At 38.9% G+C, this 25,445-nt stretch overlaps 1 protein-coding gene across 1 annotated transcript in view; it reads left to right on the top strand.

Moving 5' to 3' along the window:
• The first annotated feature begins 2,238 nt into the window (after positions 1–2,238).
• Positions 2,239–25,445, top strand: part of FOXK2 (forkhead box K2) — a 48,615-nt gene continuing 25,408 nt past the window's right edge. Inside the window, 3 exon segments of the mRNA XM_052807775.1 lie at positions 2,239–2,262; positions 2,265–2,366; positions 2,369–2,769. Of these exon segments, the coding sequence (XP_052663735.1) occupies positions 2,239–2,262; positions 2,265–2,366; positions 2,369–2,769 (527 nt within the window).

The raw sequence follows: 25,445 nt of genomic DNA on the forward strand, positions 1-25,445 counted from the left end.
CTGGATGTTATTAATAAATGAATACAAATTAACAAAGTTGTGATTCACGTAATGCCTTTAACTTTTGCAAACTGAGCAATCCTAAGAGTGGTGGAAAGTGCTGCTGGCCTGATGGGAATTCACCTGGCTGCTCTCCCAATCAGCCTGTTTTCTCTCCCTCTGTGGGTGTGGGGGTGTGTTAGGAGATGGAAATCCATTGGTAATTTTCAGCCGGCATACCCCTCAGGATCCCTAACCAATTGTTAGCAAAGCAAGCACAACATTTCAATAGTTGCAGCAGAGCCAAAGGATAAAAAAAAGCTGAGAATCAGGGAGTCATAACTGGCTCTCTGATGCTCCACATTTTCTATGCCAAACATATGTTGGTATAGAAGAAAGTCTGATTCTAAATACCAAAGTGTGGGCAAGATTTAACTGAAGTTTTCTGTAAAAGAAACCAAAGCTCTAAACTGTTGCTATATTTTACTGCATCTAAATGTGCGTATGTGATCATATAAGTGGATTTAACCAGTATGGAATTGTGTTGTAGCTGCTTATAACAAGTGCTGATACAATCCCAAGGGTAAAAATGAGGTTTGCTGTAACTTTGCAGGTAGCAGGCACTGTGTTCTATTCCTAAGCATACAGAAAATATTTCTACACTTAAAGATCTGTTGACTCAAATGTGCAAAAACAGAAGTTTGAATTTCAAATTTACTACTAGATGTTTGCTAGCAAGTTGATTTATTTTGTCCGGAGCATAAAAATGTCTTTAAAGATTATTTTCAATTCCTGCAGAACATGTGTGTACCACTGAAGAAAGTATTTAAATGTCTTCTGAATTAATAACAGTGAACTTCAGTACTGTAAAAAAGCCCAAATAAACAACAAGAACCCCCTTCTAAGCAAAAAGTGCTTGAAAATACAGTAAGGCTAGCTGGGCTGCTGCAATGAAGTGTTTGCAGTGTTTATATTTGTGTATAGACATAAATATGTTTTAGCACTCTTTTCACGGTTTATAGACAAAAGTGTTTCTTAATTGTTTACTTCTCAATTCTGACAGAGTGCCTGGTCCTTTTAACTGTTAAGAGAGGAGCACATAAATATTTCTAGACTTTGGTCGGGTAAAACATTCCCATTGCAGATGCTACCTTTGACAAACCAAGTACAATTAATGTCATCTTTGTGGTAGCCTGTAATATTTTAAAGTCAAAACCACGGATGTGGGTGCTTGATCCGTTTTTCCCATGCTATTACCTGTCACATTTTCTCTCCCATGTACTGTCACCCTCGGGGAGGAGCGACAGGCTGCTACAGCAGTGGGCTTTCCAGCTCTGTTTTGTCTGGTCAGATTGCTTGCTTACATTTTTGTGCCCTAGTTCCTATGAGAAAACTAGGACTAAGCCGAGGGAGGTGTGAGCACAAATACACGGACTGACTTACCTGAAACTTTTAAATTTAAAGCACTGCACTTGTTTTACATGGATGTTACAAAACTCCAAGACTGGGCGTTGCCTGTAGTTTTAACCTACTCCTTTAAAGGCCATCAGATGTGTACGATGCGTGTATCAAACCTTCCCCCTCCTCCCCCGTGGTCTTTTGGGGCTAAACTTGAGGAGTTACAAACCACTCTCCAGCTGGCAGCCCGCCCCTCTAGCAATGTTTGGGTACTTATTTTATTCTTGACTATTCCCCCCCCCCCCCCCTTCTTAGTGCTGTTTCCGAAAGCATTGCTAGCGGAGGGCACGCGTGCTGCACTATCTGCCGGGTGAAAAACACGTAGGTGGGCTGCGGGCGGTGCCGGCGGCCTCGCTCAGGGGCCCAGCGCGGGGGCTGTCCCCCGGCCCGGCGGCGGCAGCCCGGCCTCTTGCAGGTGCTAGAGCCCTGGGGCCCCGCCGCCGCCCCAGCCCTGGCGAGGGAAAGGGCGACAGGGAGGAAGATGGCAGGCAGGCCAGCCCCGCCGGCCTGAGCGAGCACGCTCCGCGCCGCCCTGCCCTGCCTCCCCTCCCGGCCGGCCGGGGAGGGGCTGCCCCGCCGCTCCCTCGGGCCGCCAGCGCCGCGGCAGGGGCCGGGGCTCGGCGCAGCCCCTCTGCTGGCGCCGCTGCCTCCGCCTCGGGGGAGAACGGCCGCTCCGCTCCCCGGCGCCGGTCTGCTCCGTGTTTTCCGGGCCTTCCCCGTGTTCTCGGGCCCCGACACTCGAACGTGCTGCGCGGCGCTGGCCTCGGCGCCGCTCGCCATTGGCCGCGCCGCCATAGCCCCATGGGCGTGCGGGCTGCGCATTGGCCCGGCCCCGCCGTCCATCAGGCAGCGGCGGACTGCGTCAGGTTCGGTTGAGCGGCGTCCCTTTGCCTGCCTGTGTCTGGCGGCGGCTGCGGCTGCGGGGCCGGTGCGGGCGGAGGGGCGCAGCGGAGGGCGGCCCGCTCCCTCGCTCGCTAAGATGGCGGCGGCGGCGGCGGCGGCCGTGGCGCGGCTGGAGGGCCGGGAGTTCGAGTACCTCATGAAGAAGCGCTCGGTGACCATCGGCCGCAACTCGTCGCAGGGCTCGGTGGACGTGAGCATGGGCCACTCTAGCTTCATCTCCCGGCGCCACCTGGAGATCTTCACCGCTGCTCCCCCGCCGCCGCCACCGGCCGGCGCGGACGGGCCGCCGCCTCCGCCTCAGGGGGACCCGGCAGCTGCCATCGGCGGCGGCGGAGGGGACTTCTACCTGCGCTGCCTCGGCAAGAACGGCGTCTTCGTGGACGGCGTGTTCCAGAGGCGGGGGGCACCGCCGCTGCAGCTGCCCCGAGTGTGAGTACAGCGGGGGGCCGGGCCTGCCGTCCTCCCTCGTCACACCGGAGCCCGCCGGGCCGGCCCGGGCCCGAGCCCGGGCCCGGGCCCACCCTCCGGCGCCTCGCCGCGCCGGGCTGCCCCGTGCTCCGCGGGAGGACTGGCTGCCGCGGCGGGGGTGGTGCCGCTGCTCGTCCGCGCCGGTCGTCCCCGTTGCCGTTTGCCTGGCACATGGTGCGTGACAGGCGGGGAGCCGACCCCGTCCTGGCGACACACGCGAGCGGTGCCCTAGGCCTCCTTCCCCGGCAGCCCTTCTGCCCGCCGCCCGGCACCACCCGGGCACCGGCGCCCTCCGCCTGCTGCCCTCGGATGTGTCCCGCCGAGTGGCAGGCACATCCACCTCCCACTCCGGTCCCTCCGGCAGCCGGTGGTACAGGTGGGAAGCATGAGACCCCGGCAACGTCGAGGCCGGCGGTTGACAAATGGTCACCCTTCTCCTGTGCTGTGTCTTGCACGTAGCAGTATCTCTTGTGAGTTTGGGAACAAATCCGTCTGCAGCAGTGCTTGGAGGTATTGTAATTAACAAATAGAATTGGATACATGCTTGAGTATTGTTTACGTGCTTCAAAGGAAACCAGTCAAGTGGTTATCCACATATCTGGGATTTCTGAATTTAAGATCAGTGCTGAGTAAATCTTGTAACACCCTCGGTGCTTCTGGAGAATGTAGGGGGATTGTTTTCCGCGTGTGATTTTGTGGTAGTTTCTGCCTCTTTGCCTAATTGTAACGTTTATTTTTATGGGTAAACTGAATCATCCACGTGAAATAGTTCTGCTAGTCTTAGTGTTTTAAAATGGGTTTCCTTACGTGACAACAAACGTATTAAGAGTTTTTAAATGGTAACACATTCCTTTACCATTACCAAACGTTAACTGTCTGCAAAATAATTTTCTAGGGGAGTATGTGAGGCCTACCTACTATGCTTAAGGATACCTTGAACTGTAAATAAGTAACCTATGTTTTGAGGAGTTGCATGTAGGAAAAGTGAAAGTGTTTAGTGTATTTTAGCTGTCTTGACTAAGAAATACCTGAAAGGGTACGAGTGTTTCACCTTTATAAAACACATGCCATTAGTGACATAGTCTTAATGCCGTACAAGTTTTTAAACTATGCTTAGGACATTGATGGTGTATATTTTCAGCTTTGACATCTTAGTTTCCCAACCTGGTTCCTCTGTGAAAATCAAAATTGTCTTACCTTTCTGCTTTCTAGGAAATGCTCATTCTGAAAGGGTTTAACAGTGCCAGTATGCGTAGAGTTGTATAATCATGAATACAGTTGGAGGACTTGTTTGACCTTTAACTGTAACTTCTATATTTACTTTCTCCTTTTTAATATTAACAATAATTTGGCATGTGGCTAATCTGTATTTTAATCTAACACATTTATGAAATATATATAAAGTAATTTTGTCTTTGTAAACATAGTATAATACACTAATTGCAAGCAAGTCATTGTGAGTTACGTATGTTGATTGCAAACAGTCTAGAATTAGTTCGAGTAATTTAGTCAGTAGCATTCTGTTAAACGCTTAAGACTTCAGGAAGGGAAAAAAAAAGTACTGCTTCTTCATGCTGTCCATGTAATTATTGACTTGTAATCTATTTTAGTTCTTTCTATCAGCGTCACTTTTTAAGTGGAAAGAAAATTGTGAAGGATTTTTTGTGTGTCACTTTTTTATTGAACAATGATGAAAACTTCTGTGCAGTTAAAATTTCTTCACGAGTGTATGTGGGTGGTGTTACAGAAACTAGCATTTGCTTGAAACTGACTGTGTTCAGTGATTACACCATTTCTTAGACTGCACACTAGTAGCGTTCAGTTACAAGATCTGTAAGCTGGTTGAAGTAGTTATCTCCTGGTTACAAAATGTAGGTATGATCTTCCATCAAGTGTTGTAAATAAAAGGTGGTGTACCTTCAGTCCTGGCTCGAAACAATGGAGCGGTGTGGACACTGGGTGAACTAAGATTTCTTCAGTCAACAGGCATAGGGGTGAGTTTTATCTTGAAGGGCAGGCAAAATCTACAGGGTCATAGTTAGATTGGTGATTAAGATCAAATGCTGCTTTATTGCTTTTTAAAAAAATGTTTATAAAAGGAAAGTCTTACTGGAGTTGTATAGGGAAATAGTAGTCTCATTATTTGCAAAACTTTTTTTTTTTTTCTTTAAACATAGGAGTCTTCAGGCAAATTCAAAGCAGACGTTATCTGCTTATAGCAAGTCGTTACTGTTGATTACTGATGACTAATATTGTTTGTAGCTGTGTTCTTGAGTTTCATTGTAGATTTAACTGGTCACACTGAAGATGATCTCCTGGATTTCAAGAATCAAACTTAGTTCAGTATAATGTAAACATTAACAGTTGAAACATGATTGGAAAGAAAGTAGTTTTGGTGTGAGTTCAAGATTGATGATTGCTAACCTCCAGCTCAAGTAATCACTAGATCTATTTTTGTTGTTGTTTAATACTACTGTGTTGCCAGTAATATGCTTTGCCTATGACTACACAATCATTTGAAATTTTAATGGCAGGTGAAGTTTAACAAAATCAGGGTGGCCTGTTCTTTCTGTTTGTTTTTAAGTGATCTTGGAAACCAAGAATGGAGGGCCCATCTCTGTTTTGTCTGATTAATAGTGACTTACACATGACTCCCAAGTACAATGTGCTACAAACTTGAAATGTCTTATTTAATTGTCACTAGTAATTGTATGTAGTTCAAGTGTCCTTGGCCTTTTTTTAATTTTTATTTCAGCACAGCGTTTAAATATAATTGCATTTATAATGTTACCAAACTTCCTGTTTTGGGAAGGGAAAAACACAAATACAACTTTGTAGTCTCCTGCAAAACACACATTTTTAACATCTGGGGAAATTAAATTATTAATGTTAGAGTATACTTTTACCTGTAATAAAGGCATCTTTCTTTTTACAGATATAAATGCCACGAAACACAGAATTACTGTGCATTAAAATGACTGTTCTGGTTGCTATTTTTAATGCTTCCCTAGAAGCCTCGCTCACAATTCAAATGTTTAAATTATCGAGCAGGAGGTAATAGCAGTGGGAAGTGTGTTTTTGTTTTTCTGATTCTTGACAGACTCACATACGTACTTGTGTATATACAAACTAGCTGTCATCTTGTTAGATGAATAAAATGGGGGCTGGGGGGGAAATAGCAATTTTTTTTGTTCATGTCCAGCAAGTAGCTCTCCTGTCAATGTCATAACACAGAGAGGCATGGGATGAAAGAGGTTTGAGAGTCTCCTGGTAAATACATGCAAATCAAAGTAGTTTAGTTAGTCTTTTACAACTACCTTTAAAATGCTTGGACTATCACCCTCCCATTCATAAAGTTCATGTTTTTTTAATTGGTTTCATTTGATGCTTGTCAAATTTCCCCAGACTTAAGTGAAAGCATTGTTAGGCTATATTGCTAGGTAAATAATAAAACTAATATTTGACTTTTGAGGTACTTGGCTTGAAAAATACCTTTTGTGCTGGACACAGCAGCAGTTGTTGACAGAGCTCTTGTATACAGCTTTTGGAGAGGCAGGATTCCAGACAGATGTAACAGATACAGCTGGAAAAAGCAGACTGACTTCTCACTACAACTTAGCTCTGAAGAAGTTTTTTGGTTTCGTTTTTTATTTTGGGCTTTCTTGGATGTGCTTTGTATATTAACATTTGCATTCATGAAGATCCTGACGTCTTGGGCTTGACTATTCCGAGACAATGTCTTGTTCGTTTTGATAGAACCATATATTTTGTATTTTAGTAATTACTTTTGGTTTTGGTTTTGTGGAAGTAGATTTGTGAATCAGAAACAAGATACCATTAACATAAGAACAGCATTTCTAAGTGAGAGCAAAGATGCATCTAGTCCATTACCTGCCTCCAGGAGTAGTCAGTAGCAGATGCCTAGGGAGGAGGATAAAAATGGATAAAGGCAAATGGTTGCGTTTCCGTTGTTTTTTCTTTTGGATCCCAAAGTGAGAGTTGATTTCTTTTTGAGTTAAAGCTATTTACTGTTTGCATTTTTTTCTCTCATTTAAAAAATAGTTTGTTTTTTTTTTCTTTCGAATCCCTGTAAACCTCTTGTATCCAGAGCATCCTTGGGCAGTGAGTACCGCAATGTAATTGGAGCCCATGTTGGGAAAAATACCTCTTTTTGCTGAGTTTTTTGAACTTGCATCAAACGAAATTACTAGGTGTCAACTTAAGTTAGCTCTTCTATAATAAGAGACAGTAAATAATTCTCCCATTCTGTCATTCATTTTGTAGACTTCTTCACTAAGTATGGGAGCTCTTACAGTAAACCACGTTGAGTACGTTTTTAGTTTAACATCTAACTAATCCTAAGTCAAGCCTACATGGCTGCAAACTAAGAATTTATTTGTTTGTGTTCTCGTGCTTTTCCTCCTAGTATACAGAGGGCCGAATCAATGTTTTTAGTTTGGTCTTGCGGTTTGGCTCTACAAAGTGGGGTTATTACTACATTTTAAGTAGTAGAAGCTTTTCTGCCAATCAAAGCCAGTAGATCCTGAACAAGGATCAAGTATGTCTATTTGCTAAGTAAATTCTTTGGAAAAGTTTATTGTGTTCAGCGTTAACCTGAGGAGGAAATAGCACAACAGATTGTGGAGAACCTCTAACCTATCAGTGCACTTTTTTCCTATCATTGCAGTTACTTAAATGACATGCAAAGTTGTGATTGCTGTGTGAGTTACAGCTGTGGCTGCACGCATGCTCAGTGAAAATTTCTCACTGGAAAGAACTGAGGTTTGGCTTAGCAGTTGGGGTGAACGGATCATAAGATCTCCTTAGGTAGTGTTACTTGCTAGCTTAGGAAGAATGTTCTTTGCTTGGTTTTGGCTTACGGCTTATGTTTTAAAGATTTTCTTTATGAACATAAGTGCTAGATACTTTTAAGAAATCAAACAAAACACTTTTTTCAAGGAATATATTTGTAAGTATAGATTAATACCTTGGGCCAGATTGGCACCAGCTTTTTCCCTTTCTTCACAACACTTTTGATAGATACAGTTGCTCACAAGGAAGACAGCTGGCTGAAATGTTTTTGAGACCTTGTGATTGATTTGTGTTCAGAGGAGTATTTTGGAGTTCCATACTAGTTCTGTTAAAAACTGTGAATTACTTACAAATTATCTCTAAACATAAAACTATGAAACGTTGGACTTGGCTGTGACTTATGAATCAGACTCCAGAAACTTTTATTTACTTTCTCTAGCAGATGCTGTGTCCCATGCCATGATGACTAATAAGGTTAACTGGGCTATGTTTATAGGTGGTTTTTTGGCTACTTTAAAGTAGAATTTGCGATGTCAAGCTCAATAGCAGTAGTGTTCTCACATAAGCAGATCTGATTGAAAAGGAACGTGGGAGGAAGAAGGTAGAGCGCATACTATTTGAAATGAAAATAGATGAGCGTGAAGTTTCTGTAGTCATAATTTGTGTTGCAGTTGTTTCTGTCATCTCATTTTTTTCATATTTCCCTCTCAGTTGCACACACCTTATGAGTGAATTGTTTTTTGTTACTGAAATAGCATTGCAAATTGTCAATACACCAATCAGGTAGTTGAGGTAAAGCTTAAACAGTTTTATATTTGGATTATTTTACATTTGCCTTGCTTTTCCTATTGGTATGATTGATATTTGTATGAAACTTCCTTACCCAATTCTACAATTTTACTGATCTTACAAATGTTTTTACATCTGTAGTTAGCTATAGAAGTAAGTACATTTTTTGTATAGTTATATGAAATAATATAAACTGGGAAATCATCTTAAAAACTGATGGTTTCTTTATTATCTTCTTAAGTTCCCATTCTATGACAGAAGCAAGATTAGTGTTGGTTTGGTTTAAAGGTGTAAAGTCAGTATTAAAACTGTCTCTTTCAAGAATCTGTAGTTGAAAGAAAGTTTTGAGATTCTTACCTTCAGCTATAATAATAAGGTAAGAGATAGGTAAATTAAATCATTCTTTGCTTTGCATCGATTAAATCAAAATACAATACTGATCTTTGGTTTTGAAATGCATTATGTTTGAGTAGAAAGAGACAACTTTTATCAGATAAGTGTAAGTTAAATAAATTAATAAAATAAGTTAATCTCTTACCCTTGCTTTTCAAAATAAATGTGTATGATTAATTTGTTTGTAATTAGGAAATGACATTGTCTTGTAAATATTAGTCCTTCATGAAGGTAGATGTGTTTTAGAGAATAATTCTGCTGCTGTTGGTTTTGGTCTGTTTTTCAGTTGTTTTGTGTTTGTTTGGGTTTGTTTTTTTTTTTTTTTTTTGGAGCATGTGTAATTCTCATGCACAAAGCAAAAGATTTTCTCACAGTCATGCCTAAGCTATTCAAAATAAGATGGTTGTGCATCTTATTTACTGTATTTTTCAGTAAATACAGCAGTGCCTTCAAGACCTCTCAAGTCCTATTAACTTACATAAAATTATGTAAAACACTGGGAAAAAACACAGTTTCAAAGAAAATTACAAATTTGTCACGTGGTAGTGTGAGGCCATCTCTTTTGCAGCCTATAAGGAGTTTCCACAACAGTCTTGTGTTTACTAATAAGCTGATGTCTTTCATGGAACTTCATACTGAAATATTAGGAAGGTGGTGGTTTTATCTACTGTCTTGCTTGTTTTCATGATAAAAAGTTGATGTGTAGTGACATTTGTTTCCTGCGACTTCCTGCCTTTAAGGAGTTTTGTGACCTAGATAAAGCAGTCAGAGGGGAGGAACCATATTTATTCTGCAGCTATTCCACATTGGATGGCATAGAAAATAAACATTACATTCTTCACTGATTTTATCAGTGCTGTTTTGTCACTGAAGGGTGCTGAGGCTTTAGCAAGTTACTTGAAGAGCTAGTGCAAATCTTTGTAATTTTGTAATACATCATTTTTTATAGGGCTAAAGAAGGTCTATACATGATTGTAGTCTTTGTTTCTTTGCATTTGTTTGCATGATTCTGCTGCAGCTACTGCATGTGCTTCTGTGCTGTTCTGTCCTTCTCATTAGTACTGCTAATCATAAACTTTTACAAAGCATCATCTTCATGTATGCTGTAAAGTTGAGTATTTGTGGGAGTAAAATTTTCAATATTCAAAATTTCAGAATGGCTTAATGAATATTTATATGAACACATCACCTTTTTGTTTGTCCATGTGCACTGAATAAAATGAAAAACATGAGCAGATTGACAAAGTTATGTCCGTGCTAAACTAAACATTGCTGTTGACTTCAGCAAGACAACTCGTGGATAAAGATACATATGGAATTGAGCATTTGTAGAATCAGAGCTGTAAAGCAAAAGAGCCAGAGACATGTCATTATCATAGCTTTATGAAGCGTAACAAAATTAGTAGAAAGTTGACTGGAATTAATTTTAATTTTGTGTTAATTTAAGGTTTTACATTAAGAATTATGGAAGGGACCTCCAGCCAAACCCTTGCTGAAAGCAGAAATGATTTCAACATTAGATTGGGCTGCTGAGTACCTTGTCCATTTGAATTCTGAGTATCTCCAGGGGTGGAGATAACTATAAAACGCTTCATGTAACTACAACCCCATACTGAAAAAAAATCTGTATTTTCAATAGCAGAATTTTGGGAATACACAGGCTGGTTAGCATAATGTGCAGCTTAGCGCTAATCATGAAAAAAATACTCGATCACTACTTGATACTGTTGTTGGTGACCTGAAGTAAATGCAATTGCTGATAAATATTTACAGATGATATCAAAGTTGGTAAATATTGTCCTCGCAAATAGAGGACAAAAAATTGACTTGGTCAATTGATCTAAAAAAAAAAAAAAAAGGTGTCTCAAAAGGTATGCAGGCCAGATCTACAGGGTAGGAAGCTGTTCTGAAAAATAGTCATATTTTTGACTCGTAGTGCATTTGAAAGTCATGACTGTAGAGAAATCATTAGATGCCTGTCCTGAGATGATGTGTCAAAGCAGAGTGATATGATGATTGTGTGGAAATAGGGGAGCTGTATCAGGGAGTAGTGAGAGGTGCTGGAACTTCATGTGGTTCTGGAATCAAACTTTGTGTTAAAGAATCTTGCAAAACTGCAAGGATTTAAGGGGATGATTGATAAAAGGAATTGAAGGCTGGAGGAAATCCCAAATAGCGAGGGACTTAAGGAGTTCAGGATGTTTGGCTTATCAAAAAGGAGTGCAAGATGGCTGGGTTGGTGTATATACACTTTTATGGGGATGAATTAGAGTACTGAAAGGCTTGCTAATGGATCACGCACAGGTATAAAAACCCAGAGGCTGTAAACTGAACTCTCAAGAGTTGAAGTAAGTGCGTATTTTTAGCAGTGTTGGAGCAGCTTACAAAGAAGAATGGTGGTATCTCTATTTCACCATTTTCTGCTGATCAAAAATAGATACCTTCTTGGAAAAGGTGCTTTAAACAAAAAAATAAGCCTTGCTGTAGTGAGACCTGGTGATTAGGTGCAGTATAGGTATGGTTGAATGAAATTTCATGGCTTGGGGCTAGAAGAGGTACAAGTAGGTGAAGCTTCTTAGCTGTTCAGCCTTTACTTCCTCTGGAAGTCCTTTTTTAATAATCTCCCATTTGGTTATAGCAAGAGACTTTTTTATTATGTGTTTTAAGAAGGAGTCGGCACTTGGCTTGGTTTATAATTAAAATGGCTTCTAAAGCATCAAACTTCTAGTTGGGCATTTATTTATTTACACTTGCCAGCAGTGTTCTTGCATGCAAATGATTTTGATGCTGTTGTTCATTGTCATCTTAGTCTTCGTACTGGAGCACGCCGTAAAGTTTCAAAGATAATTTTTGTATAATATACAGTGATTCTTCAAAAATTCTTGTTCTTCAAATAAATCTTAGATATAGCTCATGGGGTATAAGCCTCTTAGTTCTTGTGCTGATAAAAAGTCAGGTTAGCGTGTAATAGAAAAAGCGTTTACACCTCGTACTGAAATTATTCAGGTCTAAATCACTTAAAGAAATGAAGATGAATGTGTAGTTTTGGTTCAGAGATTATATGGATGAACTAATGTGTTGATCGAAGTTGCTTTTAAATTCTGATTTTCACTGACGTTGTAGTACGGGAGCAGATAATTTACTTACCCTTTTCCTTCTTTTTTCCTTTCTTTCTTCCTTTTTTTCTGTCACAGCTGGGAAAAAAATAGTTTTAACTTCCATTGAAGCATCAATTTCCTCGAAAGAGTATACCTGAAATGTTAGTGTCCTTAGCACAGCATACGTTACATTGTTTTACTACATGTAAGGTAAAAATCTGATTTATTTATGAAGATACGAACACATAATTTTCTGGGGTTTTTTGTTTGTTTGTTTTGATGGTTGGTTTGTTTTTGGTTTTGGATTGTTTTTTTTTTTAAGACTGGAATACGTGAAAAATTTGATTTATCACTTTGTATTGTCCTGTGGACATATTTGGGGTGTTCTAGGCAGAACATAATTTAAGCAGACGAGGCATATATGCGCAGTTTATTTACTTCAGTAGTAGGCAGGCTTGTTGGTTACAGTATCAGTGCAGTAAACACACAAGGAATGTAGTTGGAAAGTATAAATGATGGAAGCTGACTCTTAAAGAAAAGAATTTCCCTCCTTAGGTGATACTGCTATATTCTGGTCTTTCTAGATAGGTGAAGAAGGCCTGTGTAGCAATGAGGGGAGACAGAGACTTAAATACAGTGAAAAAGAGTAAGGCTTAGACAAGAGAAGGGTGAATGTACTTGTGCAAAATTCTGTGTGGGGATAAGTTTAAATTTGAACCAGAACAAGCTGATTATTTAAGCAAGCAAAAAACTGTAAGAGTAATTGTAAAGAGGATGATTTTAGCATCATGCCACGTACAGATTAGAAAAATGGAAGAGGAGAATTCAGTTACTACTTGGGAAAGATGAGGACATAGGCCAATGTGTTTTGCTTTAGGATATGGAGAGGATATTAGTGGGGTTTGTAGTTGTTATGTGAGGAGAAATGAAAGGGTTTGCTGCGAGGCGTGAAAAAAGATTGGAAAAAGTTGAAGATCATCTCCAAGTTTAAGAGCTGAGACTGAGAAGTAATACAACTGTTATCCTTACAGAATGCAAGGAGGCTCTGACTTTGATATTTAATTTGGGAAATGTGATTCAGAAGAATCTGGGGCCTCACTTTTTAGAAGCATAGGCTGTGCTTTCATGAGCATCTGAGCTAATCTAGTGTTTCACTGCTGCTAAAATGGAGCATGGGAGGGGAAGGTCTTGTTTTCTGCAGTGTTCCCAACTGCAGGTTGTGCTGGCCTTGAAGTTCATCAGATGTTCCGTAAGCTGCTGATCTCTGCTTTTTTGCTATTTTGGGGTGGTTTTCTGTTGCATTGAAGTGGCTCACAGAGAGGTCTGGCAAGCAGTGGAGCTGGCATGAAGTATGCAGTGGGCCTGCACAGACTTTCAGCAGCAGTCAGCTTGCTGTGTTTTGTGGAATCATACATTAAGGAATTGCAGTTAAAAGAGCCATTATGCTCTACGAAATGAAAATGGAAAGGAAAAGAAAGATCCAAAACAGTAGAAGAGAAGACCAAAAAAAAATTTTGGTGTATTAAAAAAGCATTTGCAATGTAATATAAAAAAGTTTAAATCCTAAAAGTTCTTGAGACAGCATGCTTTTTGATAAAGGGGTATGCTAAGTATTTGTTTTAAGTTAAATAGTGAATCTAAGTAGATTGGATGCTGAGATGACTCAGTTGTGTCATACCTTTGGTTAATATGTGCTTTCTGGCCCTTTTTTTAATCTCTGCATAAATGTGAATACATAGAGAAAACCACTAGAGAAAAAGGGCTACAAGTTCCTTGGCTGTGGATCATCTCGTAGCAGAGGACGGTATTAATGTATGGTCTTTGTTCCATATACTAAATCATCCTATCTCCTGCTTAAAGGTAGACTTTGCTCCATAGTCCAGTTGGTGGTTTAAGTATATTGTAGACTAGGGAATTCACAAGCCCTAGGGAAAATTGAACATTAATGATATAGTGGAGGTAGATGGCCCTTTTAAAAAATTTTATATGTTGTTTTTGTTTGTAGTCATGTTGTCACCCCCCCCCCCCCCCCCCCGGCAAGATGCCCTTTTATCTCGGAAAACAGACTTCTCTACCTGTAAGACAGGTGACTGATTAGAGTTTGTGCAGCATTCTATCATCTGCCTGAAAGAAGAAATTATTTTGAAGAAAATTGTAAAAACCTTTCTGTTTTTTACATGTCCTTTATTGCAGGGGCTGCATATATCCGTAGTATTTTTTTAGGAAATATGTAAATCTCCTGAAGTTGACTACACAGGTAGATCAGATGTGATTTGGATTTCCTATGTTGTCTTTTGAGGGTCTCTGCTTGATAAGATGCAGAAACATCTCAAAAAAAAAAAAAAAAGTTGTCACTTGAGAGAGAGCTTTTTCTTTCCCTTTTTTATGCAGGATAGCAAAACTAGACTGCCATTTAAGGCAAATGTGTTAGTAGTCAATAAATAAGTTTAGTTGATCCAGCCTTCCAAAACTACTTAGGCAGCAGGCTTGAAAGTAGCTGTGCATTTTCTCCCTTTTCTGATTTAACTGACTTCTCACCGTCATTCTGAGATATCCCTCAGAGGGGATGAGGTGAAATGTTTAAGAAAAACAATCATTTGGAGGAGGAGCACATTATAACAAAAAGTGTCCTTCATTTCCAGTGCAGTATTCAGTGGACTTGGATGCTGACAAAAGTTAGTAGGAGTGAATTACATAAATTATCATCAATCAAAATGCTGTTTATAACTTCCACAGATGTAAGCATTAAATAACGTATTGAGCAAAGATGTGTTAAAGGAAGCAAATTATTTCCTTTCCTTACACGTGTGAATATTCTAGGTGTGGCTGGGTTAGGTTCAGATAAGATTTCTACTAGGCATTCTGCCTGATCTGGCTTGCATGGTCATTGGTTGAGACGCTTGTTTTGGGGTAACCAACTGAAGCACTTCGGTGTGTATGTGTGGAGATCTGACCCAGGATATTCTTTCATTGGGTATAGGGGGTTGATGACTTTGGTCCTTTCTGCCCTTTCATCTTGCTAAACGTATTTGCTTTTTAGTAGCATTAGGGGCTGCAAGCCAAATGATGAACTGTTATGCTGTTCAAATGACATGAAAACATTGCTTTGAAGAGCATGCAATCTATTCTTAAGTAAGTATATTAGAATTACTAGATTGGGTAATAAAATTCCCATAGAATGATGAAATTCATCCTCATGCAGTCCTACTTCCAACGATACTATCAAGAGTTAGAGTACAGCCTTTTTCCTGGCAGCACTTTTGTAGCTACATCACGGAGTTGAAGAGTAAATGCAGCAGTTTAAGGTGGTTACCCTGTGCTATGAATGTGAGTTCTGAAATGAATGCAGAACTGAATTCTGAGTTTAGGGTGGGCTCCACAGTTTGTGGTTGATTATAGTATTATTCATTCAGCTTTCTAAGTATTGATAATCGCTACAAACATTCTGGACCTGGAAACCACAGTGTGTATGTCAGTTGAAATGTTCGGATGATGGGCTCATTTAGCAACACAGGAAAGAGATGCAATAGGTAAAAACCACAGTAGAACTTCAGTTTGTTTATCCTCTTGAATTGAAGTTTAAGCCTTTGTTTTTAAAACCTTTTCCTGGTATTGGTCTGTCCATAAAGCTGAGAAATGCAACTAGTCTGTATTATCAGCAAATTCCAGAACCGTTTAACAGTGCTCAAATGCCTTGTGAACCCTGGCAAGACAAAATAACCTTCTGCAGTGAATGGTACAAAACTGTGTGTATCATTTCTTGCCTGTTTCATTACTTAGTTCTTGACTAGCTGCATCCCTTCTCTTTTTTCTTTCCTCGTGAAGGTCTGACTACTGGCCTCTGAGGAGTGCCGCTGTTTGAGCACAATCACATAGTGACTGCAGAAGATCTTGTGAGCTGATTGAACTGTACAAGTTCTGAGTGGTTAAGTGGAGGAATGGGGTGAGATGGAGGTAACAGAGCAGCAAGGTGACAACAAAACAGGCTTTTCTGGAAGTGCTTAATTTTTACTTGTCGTCTTTGCTTGAATATCCAATTCTACGAATGTCCAGGCTTTCTGTAACAAAACTTTCTTCATTATAACTGACATTCTGCCAGAATTCTGTTAGAACTTTTAAAAATTTTAATTTTCTGAGCTGTTTTCTGTTTTGAAGCTTTTTCTGTGGGCTAAGGTGCTGTTTTCTAATACAGTAATATTCTCCTTAACTGCATCGTAGGATATAGGGAATATTACCTGTTTCAGATAGAAAAATTTGCCACTAATTAAATTTTGAAGAAACTTGTCTGAAGATGAAATGGGAAGCCTCATTCACAGTTGGGAGAAGAATTCAGATTCTTCCACCTGTCTCTGTTTTAAAGATGCAAGTTAAATTCTGAAAGCAATTTGTGATCAAGATTTTAAATTTCCTTCATGAATTTTGGCTTGTTGTGAATAGTTTTTACTGTCTACTGCAGTACAGGCAGCCAGAGCAATCATCTGCAAGCGCACCCTAGTACACAAATGTTTACTTTTCTGTCAGTAGTGAAATAACCCTGCTTGTTTTATGGTGTGGTTATTCTGAGGTTGGAAGATTGTTGAGCCTGGAAGAGATCACTAACCCCAGCTTGCTACTTAGCTATAAATAAGTTTGGTCTGCTCTGGGCTAGTAAGTACCCAAGATTCTTATGTGAGGTTATTCACTATTATCTAAGGTTATCAGCAAAATGGGTGTTTTTAATCCTTTAAAGAAAAGAAGCATGCAAACCATGCCAAAAAAAAAAAAAAGGCGAGAAAGAATAAAAGAAGCATGTGAATGTAAATAATTCAGCCCTCAGTCAGAAAGATAAAATAAAATTCTATGAAAGTTTTAAGGTTGGGGTTAGTGTTTTATTTTGGAATAGTAGTAGCTGAGGAAAACATTACTCGTATTTGTGTATGCATGTTCTTTGTGTTAGCTGGAACATAGCTGAGAAGTGTGCCATAAAATAATTGAACTTCATCTGAAAAGCTTAAAAGCATGGTTATATAAAATCCAAAATAACCATAATGTAAGAGAGTATGATTTTTCTCTACTTGGGGAAATAACAGGATAGTGGACAGGGAGCAGAGACTGAGGAAGGTGTTTCTGAGGAATCGAATTCAGTAGTTTAATCAGAAATGTTGGTTGTAAAAATAGGCTTTTCTACAGTTTTTGAAATTAACTAAAAAACCTGCAGTTGTGGAAGTGAACATGGGAGGTAGCAATGTAGAAATGTGTTGCCCAAGTCTCTTTTTGTTTGGGGAGACTTGAGAAGGCAGGATGTGTTTTTGGTAATTTTCATAATACTTACTCTGATGCCATTCTTGTACTGAAATGCATTTATGTGCCTTATCTTCAAGGTAAACTATTGTGTCTGCAACTTTTTCTTTTTGCACAAACATTTGATGTTAGGAGGGTTACGTGGTTTTCTAGTTCTTCCAGTTAAATTTCTTATCTTGAAGATCTGAGTAGTTTAGGGTTAATTACTTTCAGATAAATATAGGTAAGTACCAGGGGGCTTGGGTGCCTGTTGCAGTGACATTGCATTTCAACTTGGGAGATCCCTGGGCTCTGATTAAGGAAGTGTTGGTTACTGGATGTGTTACACTGATGCAGTTTTGTCCTAGGTAAGATTGTTTTGTCTTTGTGGTAGCTGCTTGTTCAACTCTCCCCAAGACATTTAAAGAAGAGAATATATATGACTGCCTTATGTTTTTATAGGGACGTTTTGTGGTAAATAAATTTCCAATGGAGAACATACTGACAGCGTCTGATACAGAGAGGGCAAGAAGTTGGGCTGATACATTTCTTCACTAAGTGAAGGAGACTTTTATTTTTAAATCTGAAAGGACCTTAGATACTTGTATTGTGATGGTTCACACCATCTTTAAGTCATTAGAATAACCCTCTTAAAGATGTTCTAAATGGAGACAGGATTTGACTTGTGCAGGTAATGATTTAATACAAAAATACAGAGGAAAGAGAAATCGCTCTAGGGGATTTAAAACTAAAATACTACAGGATGGGTATTTAAAAGGAAGTAAATAGATCTAATTATAGCCACTGGTCTGAATGCAGAAGGGGTTGATATGGTCAGAAATTAGCATACAGTAGTGAGGTGGTGATCCTTTCTCAAATGATCTGTGTATCAGCACTAGAAGCAACTTTCTTGGTATAACTTCCACAGAAATGGAAATAACTGTAGAGTGGGGAGGCAGAGCTGGCTGTTAGAGAAAGCAGGTATTTGACATTGTGTGTTTGAACTCCAACTGAATTCATTTTTTTCTCCTACGGTTTGGAGTCTTAAAACTACACCGTTGCATTTCATTGTCATCTGGTCAACGGGCTGCTATATTGCTATATTTGAGACTCTGAATGCATAGAAAAGTTGTGCACAACTTCCACGAGTGTTGCTGTTCTGAAGTTGAAATGCATGCACGTGTAGTCCATAGCATGTATCCAAGCAGAAAGTTGCCTCTTAGAATCACAGGTACTACAATAGTAATTTTATATAATCTTACATAAACTGAGTCTACTGGTTTTAAAAGTTGCTTCACACTACCACTGGTTATATTTAATACAAGCTCTTCAAATGAGTTAGTGCCAAGCAAAGCATTGTTTGGAGTATGGAGAAATAACCTGCAAGCCAAAATTAGCATGTATTCATTTTGAGTGGTGTGTGTTTCGTCAGGGCTGCCCAGATCATGTCGTCCCTGAAGGCAGCGCATTTCAAATTTAAATGTTTAAGCTATTACAACATGGAACATGCTGGTGAATGGTGCCAATAACATACGCTGAACATATGACCAGCACATGCCCCCTCTTCAGCGTAGGCCATGAATTATTTAGTTTGTGTTCCAGGCTGTTTATTTTTGAGATTTTTTTCCCCTCTGTCAGTGTCAAGCACTGAGCCTTTTGTTTCTTTTTTTTTTTTTTCTTTTCTACTGTTGCTATTGATACTGCATTTCTAAAATTTTCTGCTGTGTTTACCACCCCCCCCCTTATTTTGTGCTAGTTCTTTCAGGATGCGGTCCTTGGTATCTCATGTGGTAGTGTTATAGAAACTGTGGAGACCAGTCTGAATATTTTCAACTTGAAATTGAGAGATAAAATGACCTTATACTTAATCTTTTGGGACTTGGACTATGTTCATTAGTTAGCCGTGATACTACTTTGTGTAAATTTTTTACCATTATGTTTAACATCTATGACATAGCAGTTTTTTTCTCTCATCCCTTGTCATCTTTGGTTAGATAAATGGTGTTAAGCATACACTCCGTAGGCCTGTTCTGATTCTGGTACAAAAAGACTTGAGTGAGCACTGACCCAGACTGACAGTCTGGGGAGTACTAGGGAGCAACAGTAAATAAAACTTTAATGTACATATGAATACATCGCATCTTTGCAGTGCGTTTTATAACATTTTAGGGAGTATTATTCTCTGATAGGATCAGGCTTGACATGAAGTTAATTTGACTTGGTGAGATTTTCAGAATGCAGCATCTTGTAATTATTTGTGTGCACTATAGGTAACATTTACCATTGCATACTTATTTATATAGATTATTCTCTTAAATTCCGTTTTCTCCTGAGAGCGCATTGAGTTACAAGATACTCTGTTAGAGAAGGCTTTTGCTTCTCCTGTTAAGTATACTAGTAAACTTTATTTTTTTAAGCATTTGCAGTAATTGAAAGTATCTTTCTCATTGTTCCTGTTTTAAAAAGGGATTTTTTTATTTTTAATCTCCACATTAGATTCATACACTAGTACAGTTTTATTAAAACATGAACAGCACTTTGATGTCGTTGTTTTAAGTATACCTGTATATAAGATTCAGGCCATGAAGTTAAACTGTTAACTAGCCCTTTGGTTTCAAGGTTAGTTAAAACAAGCTAATTGGTAGTTAGAACTGAAAGAACCATCCTGTTCTGTCCTGTGTGTTAGCTCTGGTGTTCACATGGTGTGCTTGTCAGATTAGTTTACTGGTAGGCCTGAAAAACAATCCCTTGGAAGAGAATGAGAGGCAGTTTTAGGATTAGTTTTCTGTCAATTCAGAAGTGCAGTTGTTTCCATTACCAGATGGGAAAAAATTAATAAGATTGATAAAGTGTCTTCATAGTATCTTATGCAGCAGTTTTATCAGCATTTTAGCTGATGTAGAGGTTCTCTGCTCTTGAAATGTCTTGGTCATTCTAATTCCTGATCCTGGCTCTATTGGTCCAGCCGCCCCCTTACACTGGCTCTGGCACCACGAGGTCCCTTGTTAGCTGGTTCTCTCACTAGCCCCAGAGAATACTATTTTCCTCTTAAAAAAATTTTGTTTTGCTGGGTTAGTTGGCGCTGCTTTAGCGAGTTCAGTCAGCTCACTGAGGGGCCTAACAAGTCCTACACTTAGCAAAGAAGTCCTTGGCCTCCTACTCCACGGGCAAAAAACCTCCATAATGTTTCTGGACACTGCTTCTGCGAGGAGAGTAAGTTCATAGTCAAAGATGCTATCCACATACCTCAGAAGAAGAAAAAAAAAAAAAAGGTAACTACTGTGGACAATGAAGTTGGACTGGAAAAGCAACAAAACTGTGCTTGTACTATTTTTAGTAGTTTCCAAAATGTTTGTATGACTGATGGTCCTCATTTTGCAGTTCAACACAGATATTTGATAACTAGTTTCTGGTAGTCTCTGTTAAGCTTTGTGTTTTGTTTTTTTGAGCAGTGACAAAGAGTTTAAGGGTTTCATATTGCATTTCAAGCTTTCTGTGTCAGGTGATGGTGTCCTGTCTCATTGCCTTTACAGTTCTTATGGAAAAGTCAGTCATTCTTGTGACACTTTCATATAAGCTGACTGTTGTTTTCTCAGGAGAGAGAGCAAAACTGATTGTAAGATATAATTTTGTAACTGAACTAATTAGTGCTCTTAAGGTCTTCCCGATGTGAGTCCTGATGATGATTAAAGGAGTGGTAGTTTAAAAATATCTAGTGAACCTTTTTGACTCTTTCCAAAAACCATGACAAACTTGTGCGTTAAGGTTAACATTTAATGAAAAAACTTGTAATATGTGGGGAAGAAATCTTGATTCTTTCTTTTTCTTGGGGGAAGGATGTTAAAAACATAGTTTTATACAGATTGTTTTTAATCATCTAAGGTGTCTGTTCTCTTAGTTTTCAGCTTTTTTGACTTAAAGCCTGTACATTGTTCTCTGTGTACTGGAAAAGTGTACATGTTATTAGAGTACAGGATAAGGCCATGGTCATGTTCTCCAGAATTGTTAAAGAGTTTCTTAGATACTCATATTTTAATCCTTCTTCTCTTTTCCATTTTGCTTTAATTTTTCTTTAATAGAATTTAAAACGAGAAATATTACACTCTCACTTTTGCAGATGGATGTTTCTAAGATCACAAAATAATTTGATGTATGAGTTAGAAAGGAGGGAAGTGGGCTCCAAATATGTAGTAGTATTTGTTGCTACTTCTGTATTTATGACAACTTTAACTTAGGCGCCACCTTGGATATTATGGTAAATTCCACATTTATTTATGGTACTTCCTGTACTAACACATAGATTTGAAAAAAATATATTCTCAGGATAAAGGGTTTTTTGTCATTATTGAAGGAAGTATAGTATAATGCCTTATACATATATGGAAATTGGGAAATGCTTTCTGTAGCTAGGGATTAGCATTTCATTTCAACATAATACATCTTTCTGAAAATCTGAATCTTTCAAATACTGGTTGGCATTCAAGTCTAAATGGAAACATGTTAATTTAAGTACTGTGAAAATTAGTGTTTGCTGTTCTTTTTTTATGCAGTAGTGTATGCATGGAACTCATTTGCATCTTTTCAACTTTGCTATACAAGTGGATTCCGCAGTGGAATTTGAAGAAATCACATGACTGATGAAATTGTTCTTAAATACGCAATCCTACATTGAAATTTCACTACAGAAATTTATGGCTTTATAGCAATCAATATTTATGCATGACAAATTAAATAGTAATAGCAAATGGTCATCTGATACAGGGAAGGTCCAGCAGGTGGATATGTAGGGAGGGGAAGGTGGGGAGTTTTTTATCGATAATTTGGAGGATTATTTTTATATGACAGTTTTGACAGCCCCATTCGGGGAAGAATGACGCTCAGTTGATAAGCTAGGGAAGCCTGACTTGAACAAATGTCATTTGCTTTTTCAGGGGGGTGAAAGTAAGGCACATTGCTTTTTACATATACGTGTGTGTATATATATATCTCTATATATCTATATCTAGGAAAGCTTTGCAAATTTTTGCTCATCGAGGGAAGTTTAATTGTTTGAGCAGTTCAGCAGAATGTTCCTTTGTGTAGCTGTACAGAACCTCTTTGGAGTTGATTGCAGTTTGCTTTTTTTCAGCATTTCAAAGCGGTTTATAAACTTAACCGCATCAGTTTGGCTGCACAAGAGGAAGAGAAGACTGGACTCAACAATAATTTTTATTCTGGAAGACTTTAACTAATGTTGTGTTAGTTACTACCTACAAAGTTGGTTTGACTCTAGCATATTTCAAAGAAGGACCAGAGTTCAAAGCAGTGATGTGTAGTGAAATAGTGCGTTATGTACCGGGACCAGTTTTTTCCATTTTGATGTTCTGTTTTCAGAAAATTTAATGGTCTGGAAGAGCTAAATCACAGAATAATAATAAAAAAAGGTCTGGAATTTGAAGCTAAACCAAAAGAAATCACTCTCAAGACAAGGTTGATTAGTATCAGAAAACCTCAGATTGGGTTTGGTTTACACAACCAAACTACGTGCTTTTTTGTCGTTACCCTCGCATAGAGTATTTGTTGTATGGGATCGATCCAGTTGATGTGAACTCTGCTGCCTGTCTGTATCAATGCAGTTAAAGTAAAAACAAGTTGAATAGTGTACAGCAGTGCTCTTTATTTAAATAGGACAAGAAATAAAAAGAAAAGTGAAGATACCACTTGACATATATTTCCCTCTCCAAAACAGTTTGGTTATTGCAAAAAAAAAAAAAAAAAAAATCAAAAAAATCAGTAATCTGGCTTTTTTTTGGCCAGTGAAAGTTTTTGCAGTTTCATTGCACTGGTTTGGGGCAATGTAGGAGTATGATTAATTAAAAGTAGCAGATACAACATAGATAAACAAAATTAAAGTAAGTCCTTCAATATTGCAAGCAGGTAGGACATACTCTTACTTTTCAGCACCTCCAGCTGTGTGTTGCTGCGATATTTGCAGATTGTTCTGCACTGGTACAAGTAACAGACATGACTGAATAACAGGTTTAGTAGCTTGACAACTCATTGTCACCTTGAATGAGGAACTCTTGTTTATTACTAAAGGAAAGCAAATGAAGAATCCTTTTTCCCCAGATATATTTCAATATTTAGGATAAAAATTTTAGCTTTTTCTGCTTTATTTTTGTTTTTTAAATTACTTGAAATACTGTTGTAACTTTTTTGTTTGATAATGAAAAAAAAATCCTGCTTCTCGTAGATACATAGGAAATGAGGTTTGTGTAGCTTAACATCTTCAAATTCTTCAATATATAACTGTATAGATTTTAATTAGAATGTATGCATTTAATGTGCAGTTTTCATGGTTGTAATAGTAAAGGACTGGTGAAATGAAAATTCCTTTAGCTTTCTTTGGGAGGACGTGATATACTGCTTAAGATATATGTGCATGTTTTACTTTTGCCATGTAGGCTTCACAGCCACTACTTTTTTTCTCGTTAAGCAGCTACTCTTGTGCAACAAACTCTGATTGAAATAATTCAGTCTTACCTAATTAAATAATTTCCCCTTTACTGAAGATGTGTCTTTCACCTGGTGTTCTGCATCTTAAAGTGGTTGTACGAGAAGGAAGACTTAAGGGATGATCCAGTGGTTTAAGCAAAGATTGGGTGTTGGGGAAAAATATGTTCTGTTCCCAGCTCTGTTGCACGCTTGCCAGAATGACTTGGCCAAGTCACAAAATCTGTTTAATCTGTTTTTAAAAATGGGGATAATACTTCATGGGTGGAGGCAGGGGAGATGATGAAATTTCAGTGCTCTTTTCTAGCACTTTTTATCAAGAGCTATGCCTTGCCTTTTTAAATTGATTTCTTGGGTTTTGAAGTGGCTTACTTTGTCTGCAGTGCAAACACCCTAGTTCTCTCCCTTTCTGACTTGCCTCCTGTCTCCCTGTTTTTGAGGACTATTGGTTCTGGTTTTGCCAGTGCTCCAGGCTTTCTTATGTACACTGTTCCTGTGTGATTGCTGCTATCTCTAAACCTCGGCGTGCCTAGGAGTGCAAAGAACACTGGATCTAATGTGTTATGCAGATGTGTGTTCAATACTTCAGTGTTTTCTAATGAGAGATGTTACAGAAATGCAGAGCGGTATGTTTATTCAATTCTATTTGAGACCTTGAAAGTAGTGTATATGGGAGTGTAGAAATGCCTTAGTTATTTACTAATATGTGATACTTAATTGCCATTACTCCAACAAGTTTTATTCCTAGTGTAGTTTCTAGTATGTGTACATCTTTAGAGCAGTAGAAATTTTGTGAGGAATGCTTGACTTAAGTGGTCATAATCCATTCTGTAAACAGTATCTGCAGTCAAAATACTTACTTTCTTGGTCAAGCTAAAAGGTCCCAAGTTAATGAAACTTCATTCTGTTGAAAAGCATTGAATATGCACTCTTGTTTACAAACGGGGTTCTGCACTTTTTTTTATGACTAGTAGCTTCTGGAAGCTTACTTTTCTGTATTAGTTCAAATCTCAACCTTTCAAAGAGAATGGTTAGAACAGTCGCATAATAAAACTTTTTTTTATATAGTAAGTACAGTACAGCTTTAAATTAAGGCGTCGTGATGGTTTTACTTTACCTTTTTGAAGAGAGATTAGACTGTGAGATGACTTAAACTTACTAAAACATCAGCAAACTTCTCCATTTCAGCTAGAGGACTTTTCTGCTGGGTTAGTAAATTAGCTGGAGGTACTGGTGGCTCCTGGTAGCAGGTAGGTGGAATAATCATGTGGCTGGGAACAGAACTGGTGCAAGAGGCAGGGAAGAGCTTGCCCTGTTTGGCAGTGCTGAGCTGTTACATCGCTGTATCCAATGAAATCATCCCCAAGATCAAGCTTTTATTGCTAAGAGCCTGGTTGGTACCTATGCTTCAGGAATCTTGGCTTATATTTTTCATTACTTTACTAGATGATGTTCGGAGTGGGTTTTATTTTGCTTAATATTGGAGGGGGTGTGTGTCTGTTGAGTGAGAGTGTACGTGTGCCTGTGCCTAGACTCCCTTTAAATTCAGTGAGAAACAGGCATCCCTAGACCTGATTTCTCCAAACCAGTTTAGCCTTTTCCCTTCTATGGGATATACACCATTAAGTGTCCTCTCATTTTCACTCACTATAAAGGTTGATGAATAACACAGGTACAGGTTTATGCTTGGAGAAATTAATCCCATGCTTCATTTTGCATGCTATACCCTTTCCTCCTCTATACTATTGTTCCTTTATCAGTACAGTGACAATGGTTAACACGTGTTCTGATGAA

The sequence above is a fragment of the Harpia harpyja genome, chromosome 14 (genome assembly GCF_026419915.1).
Source record: "Harpia harpyja isolate bHarHar1 chromosome 14, bHarHar1 primary haplotype, whole genome shotgun sequence".
In the NCBI taxonomy this organism is placed as follows: Eukaryota; Metazoa; Chordata; class Aves; order Accipitriformes; family Accipitridae; genus Harpia; species Harpia harpyja.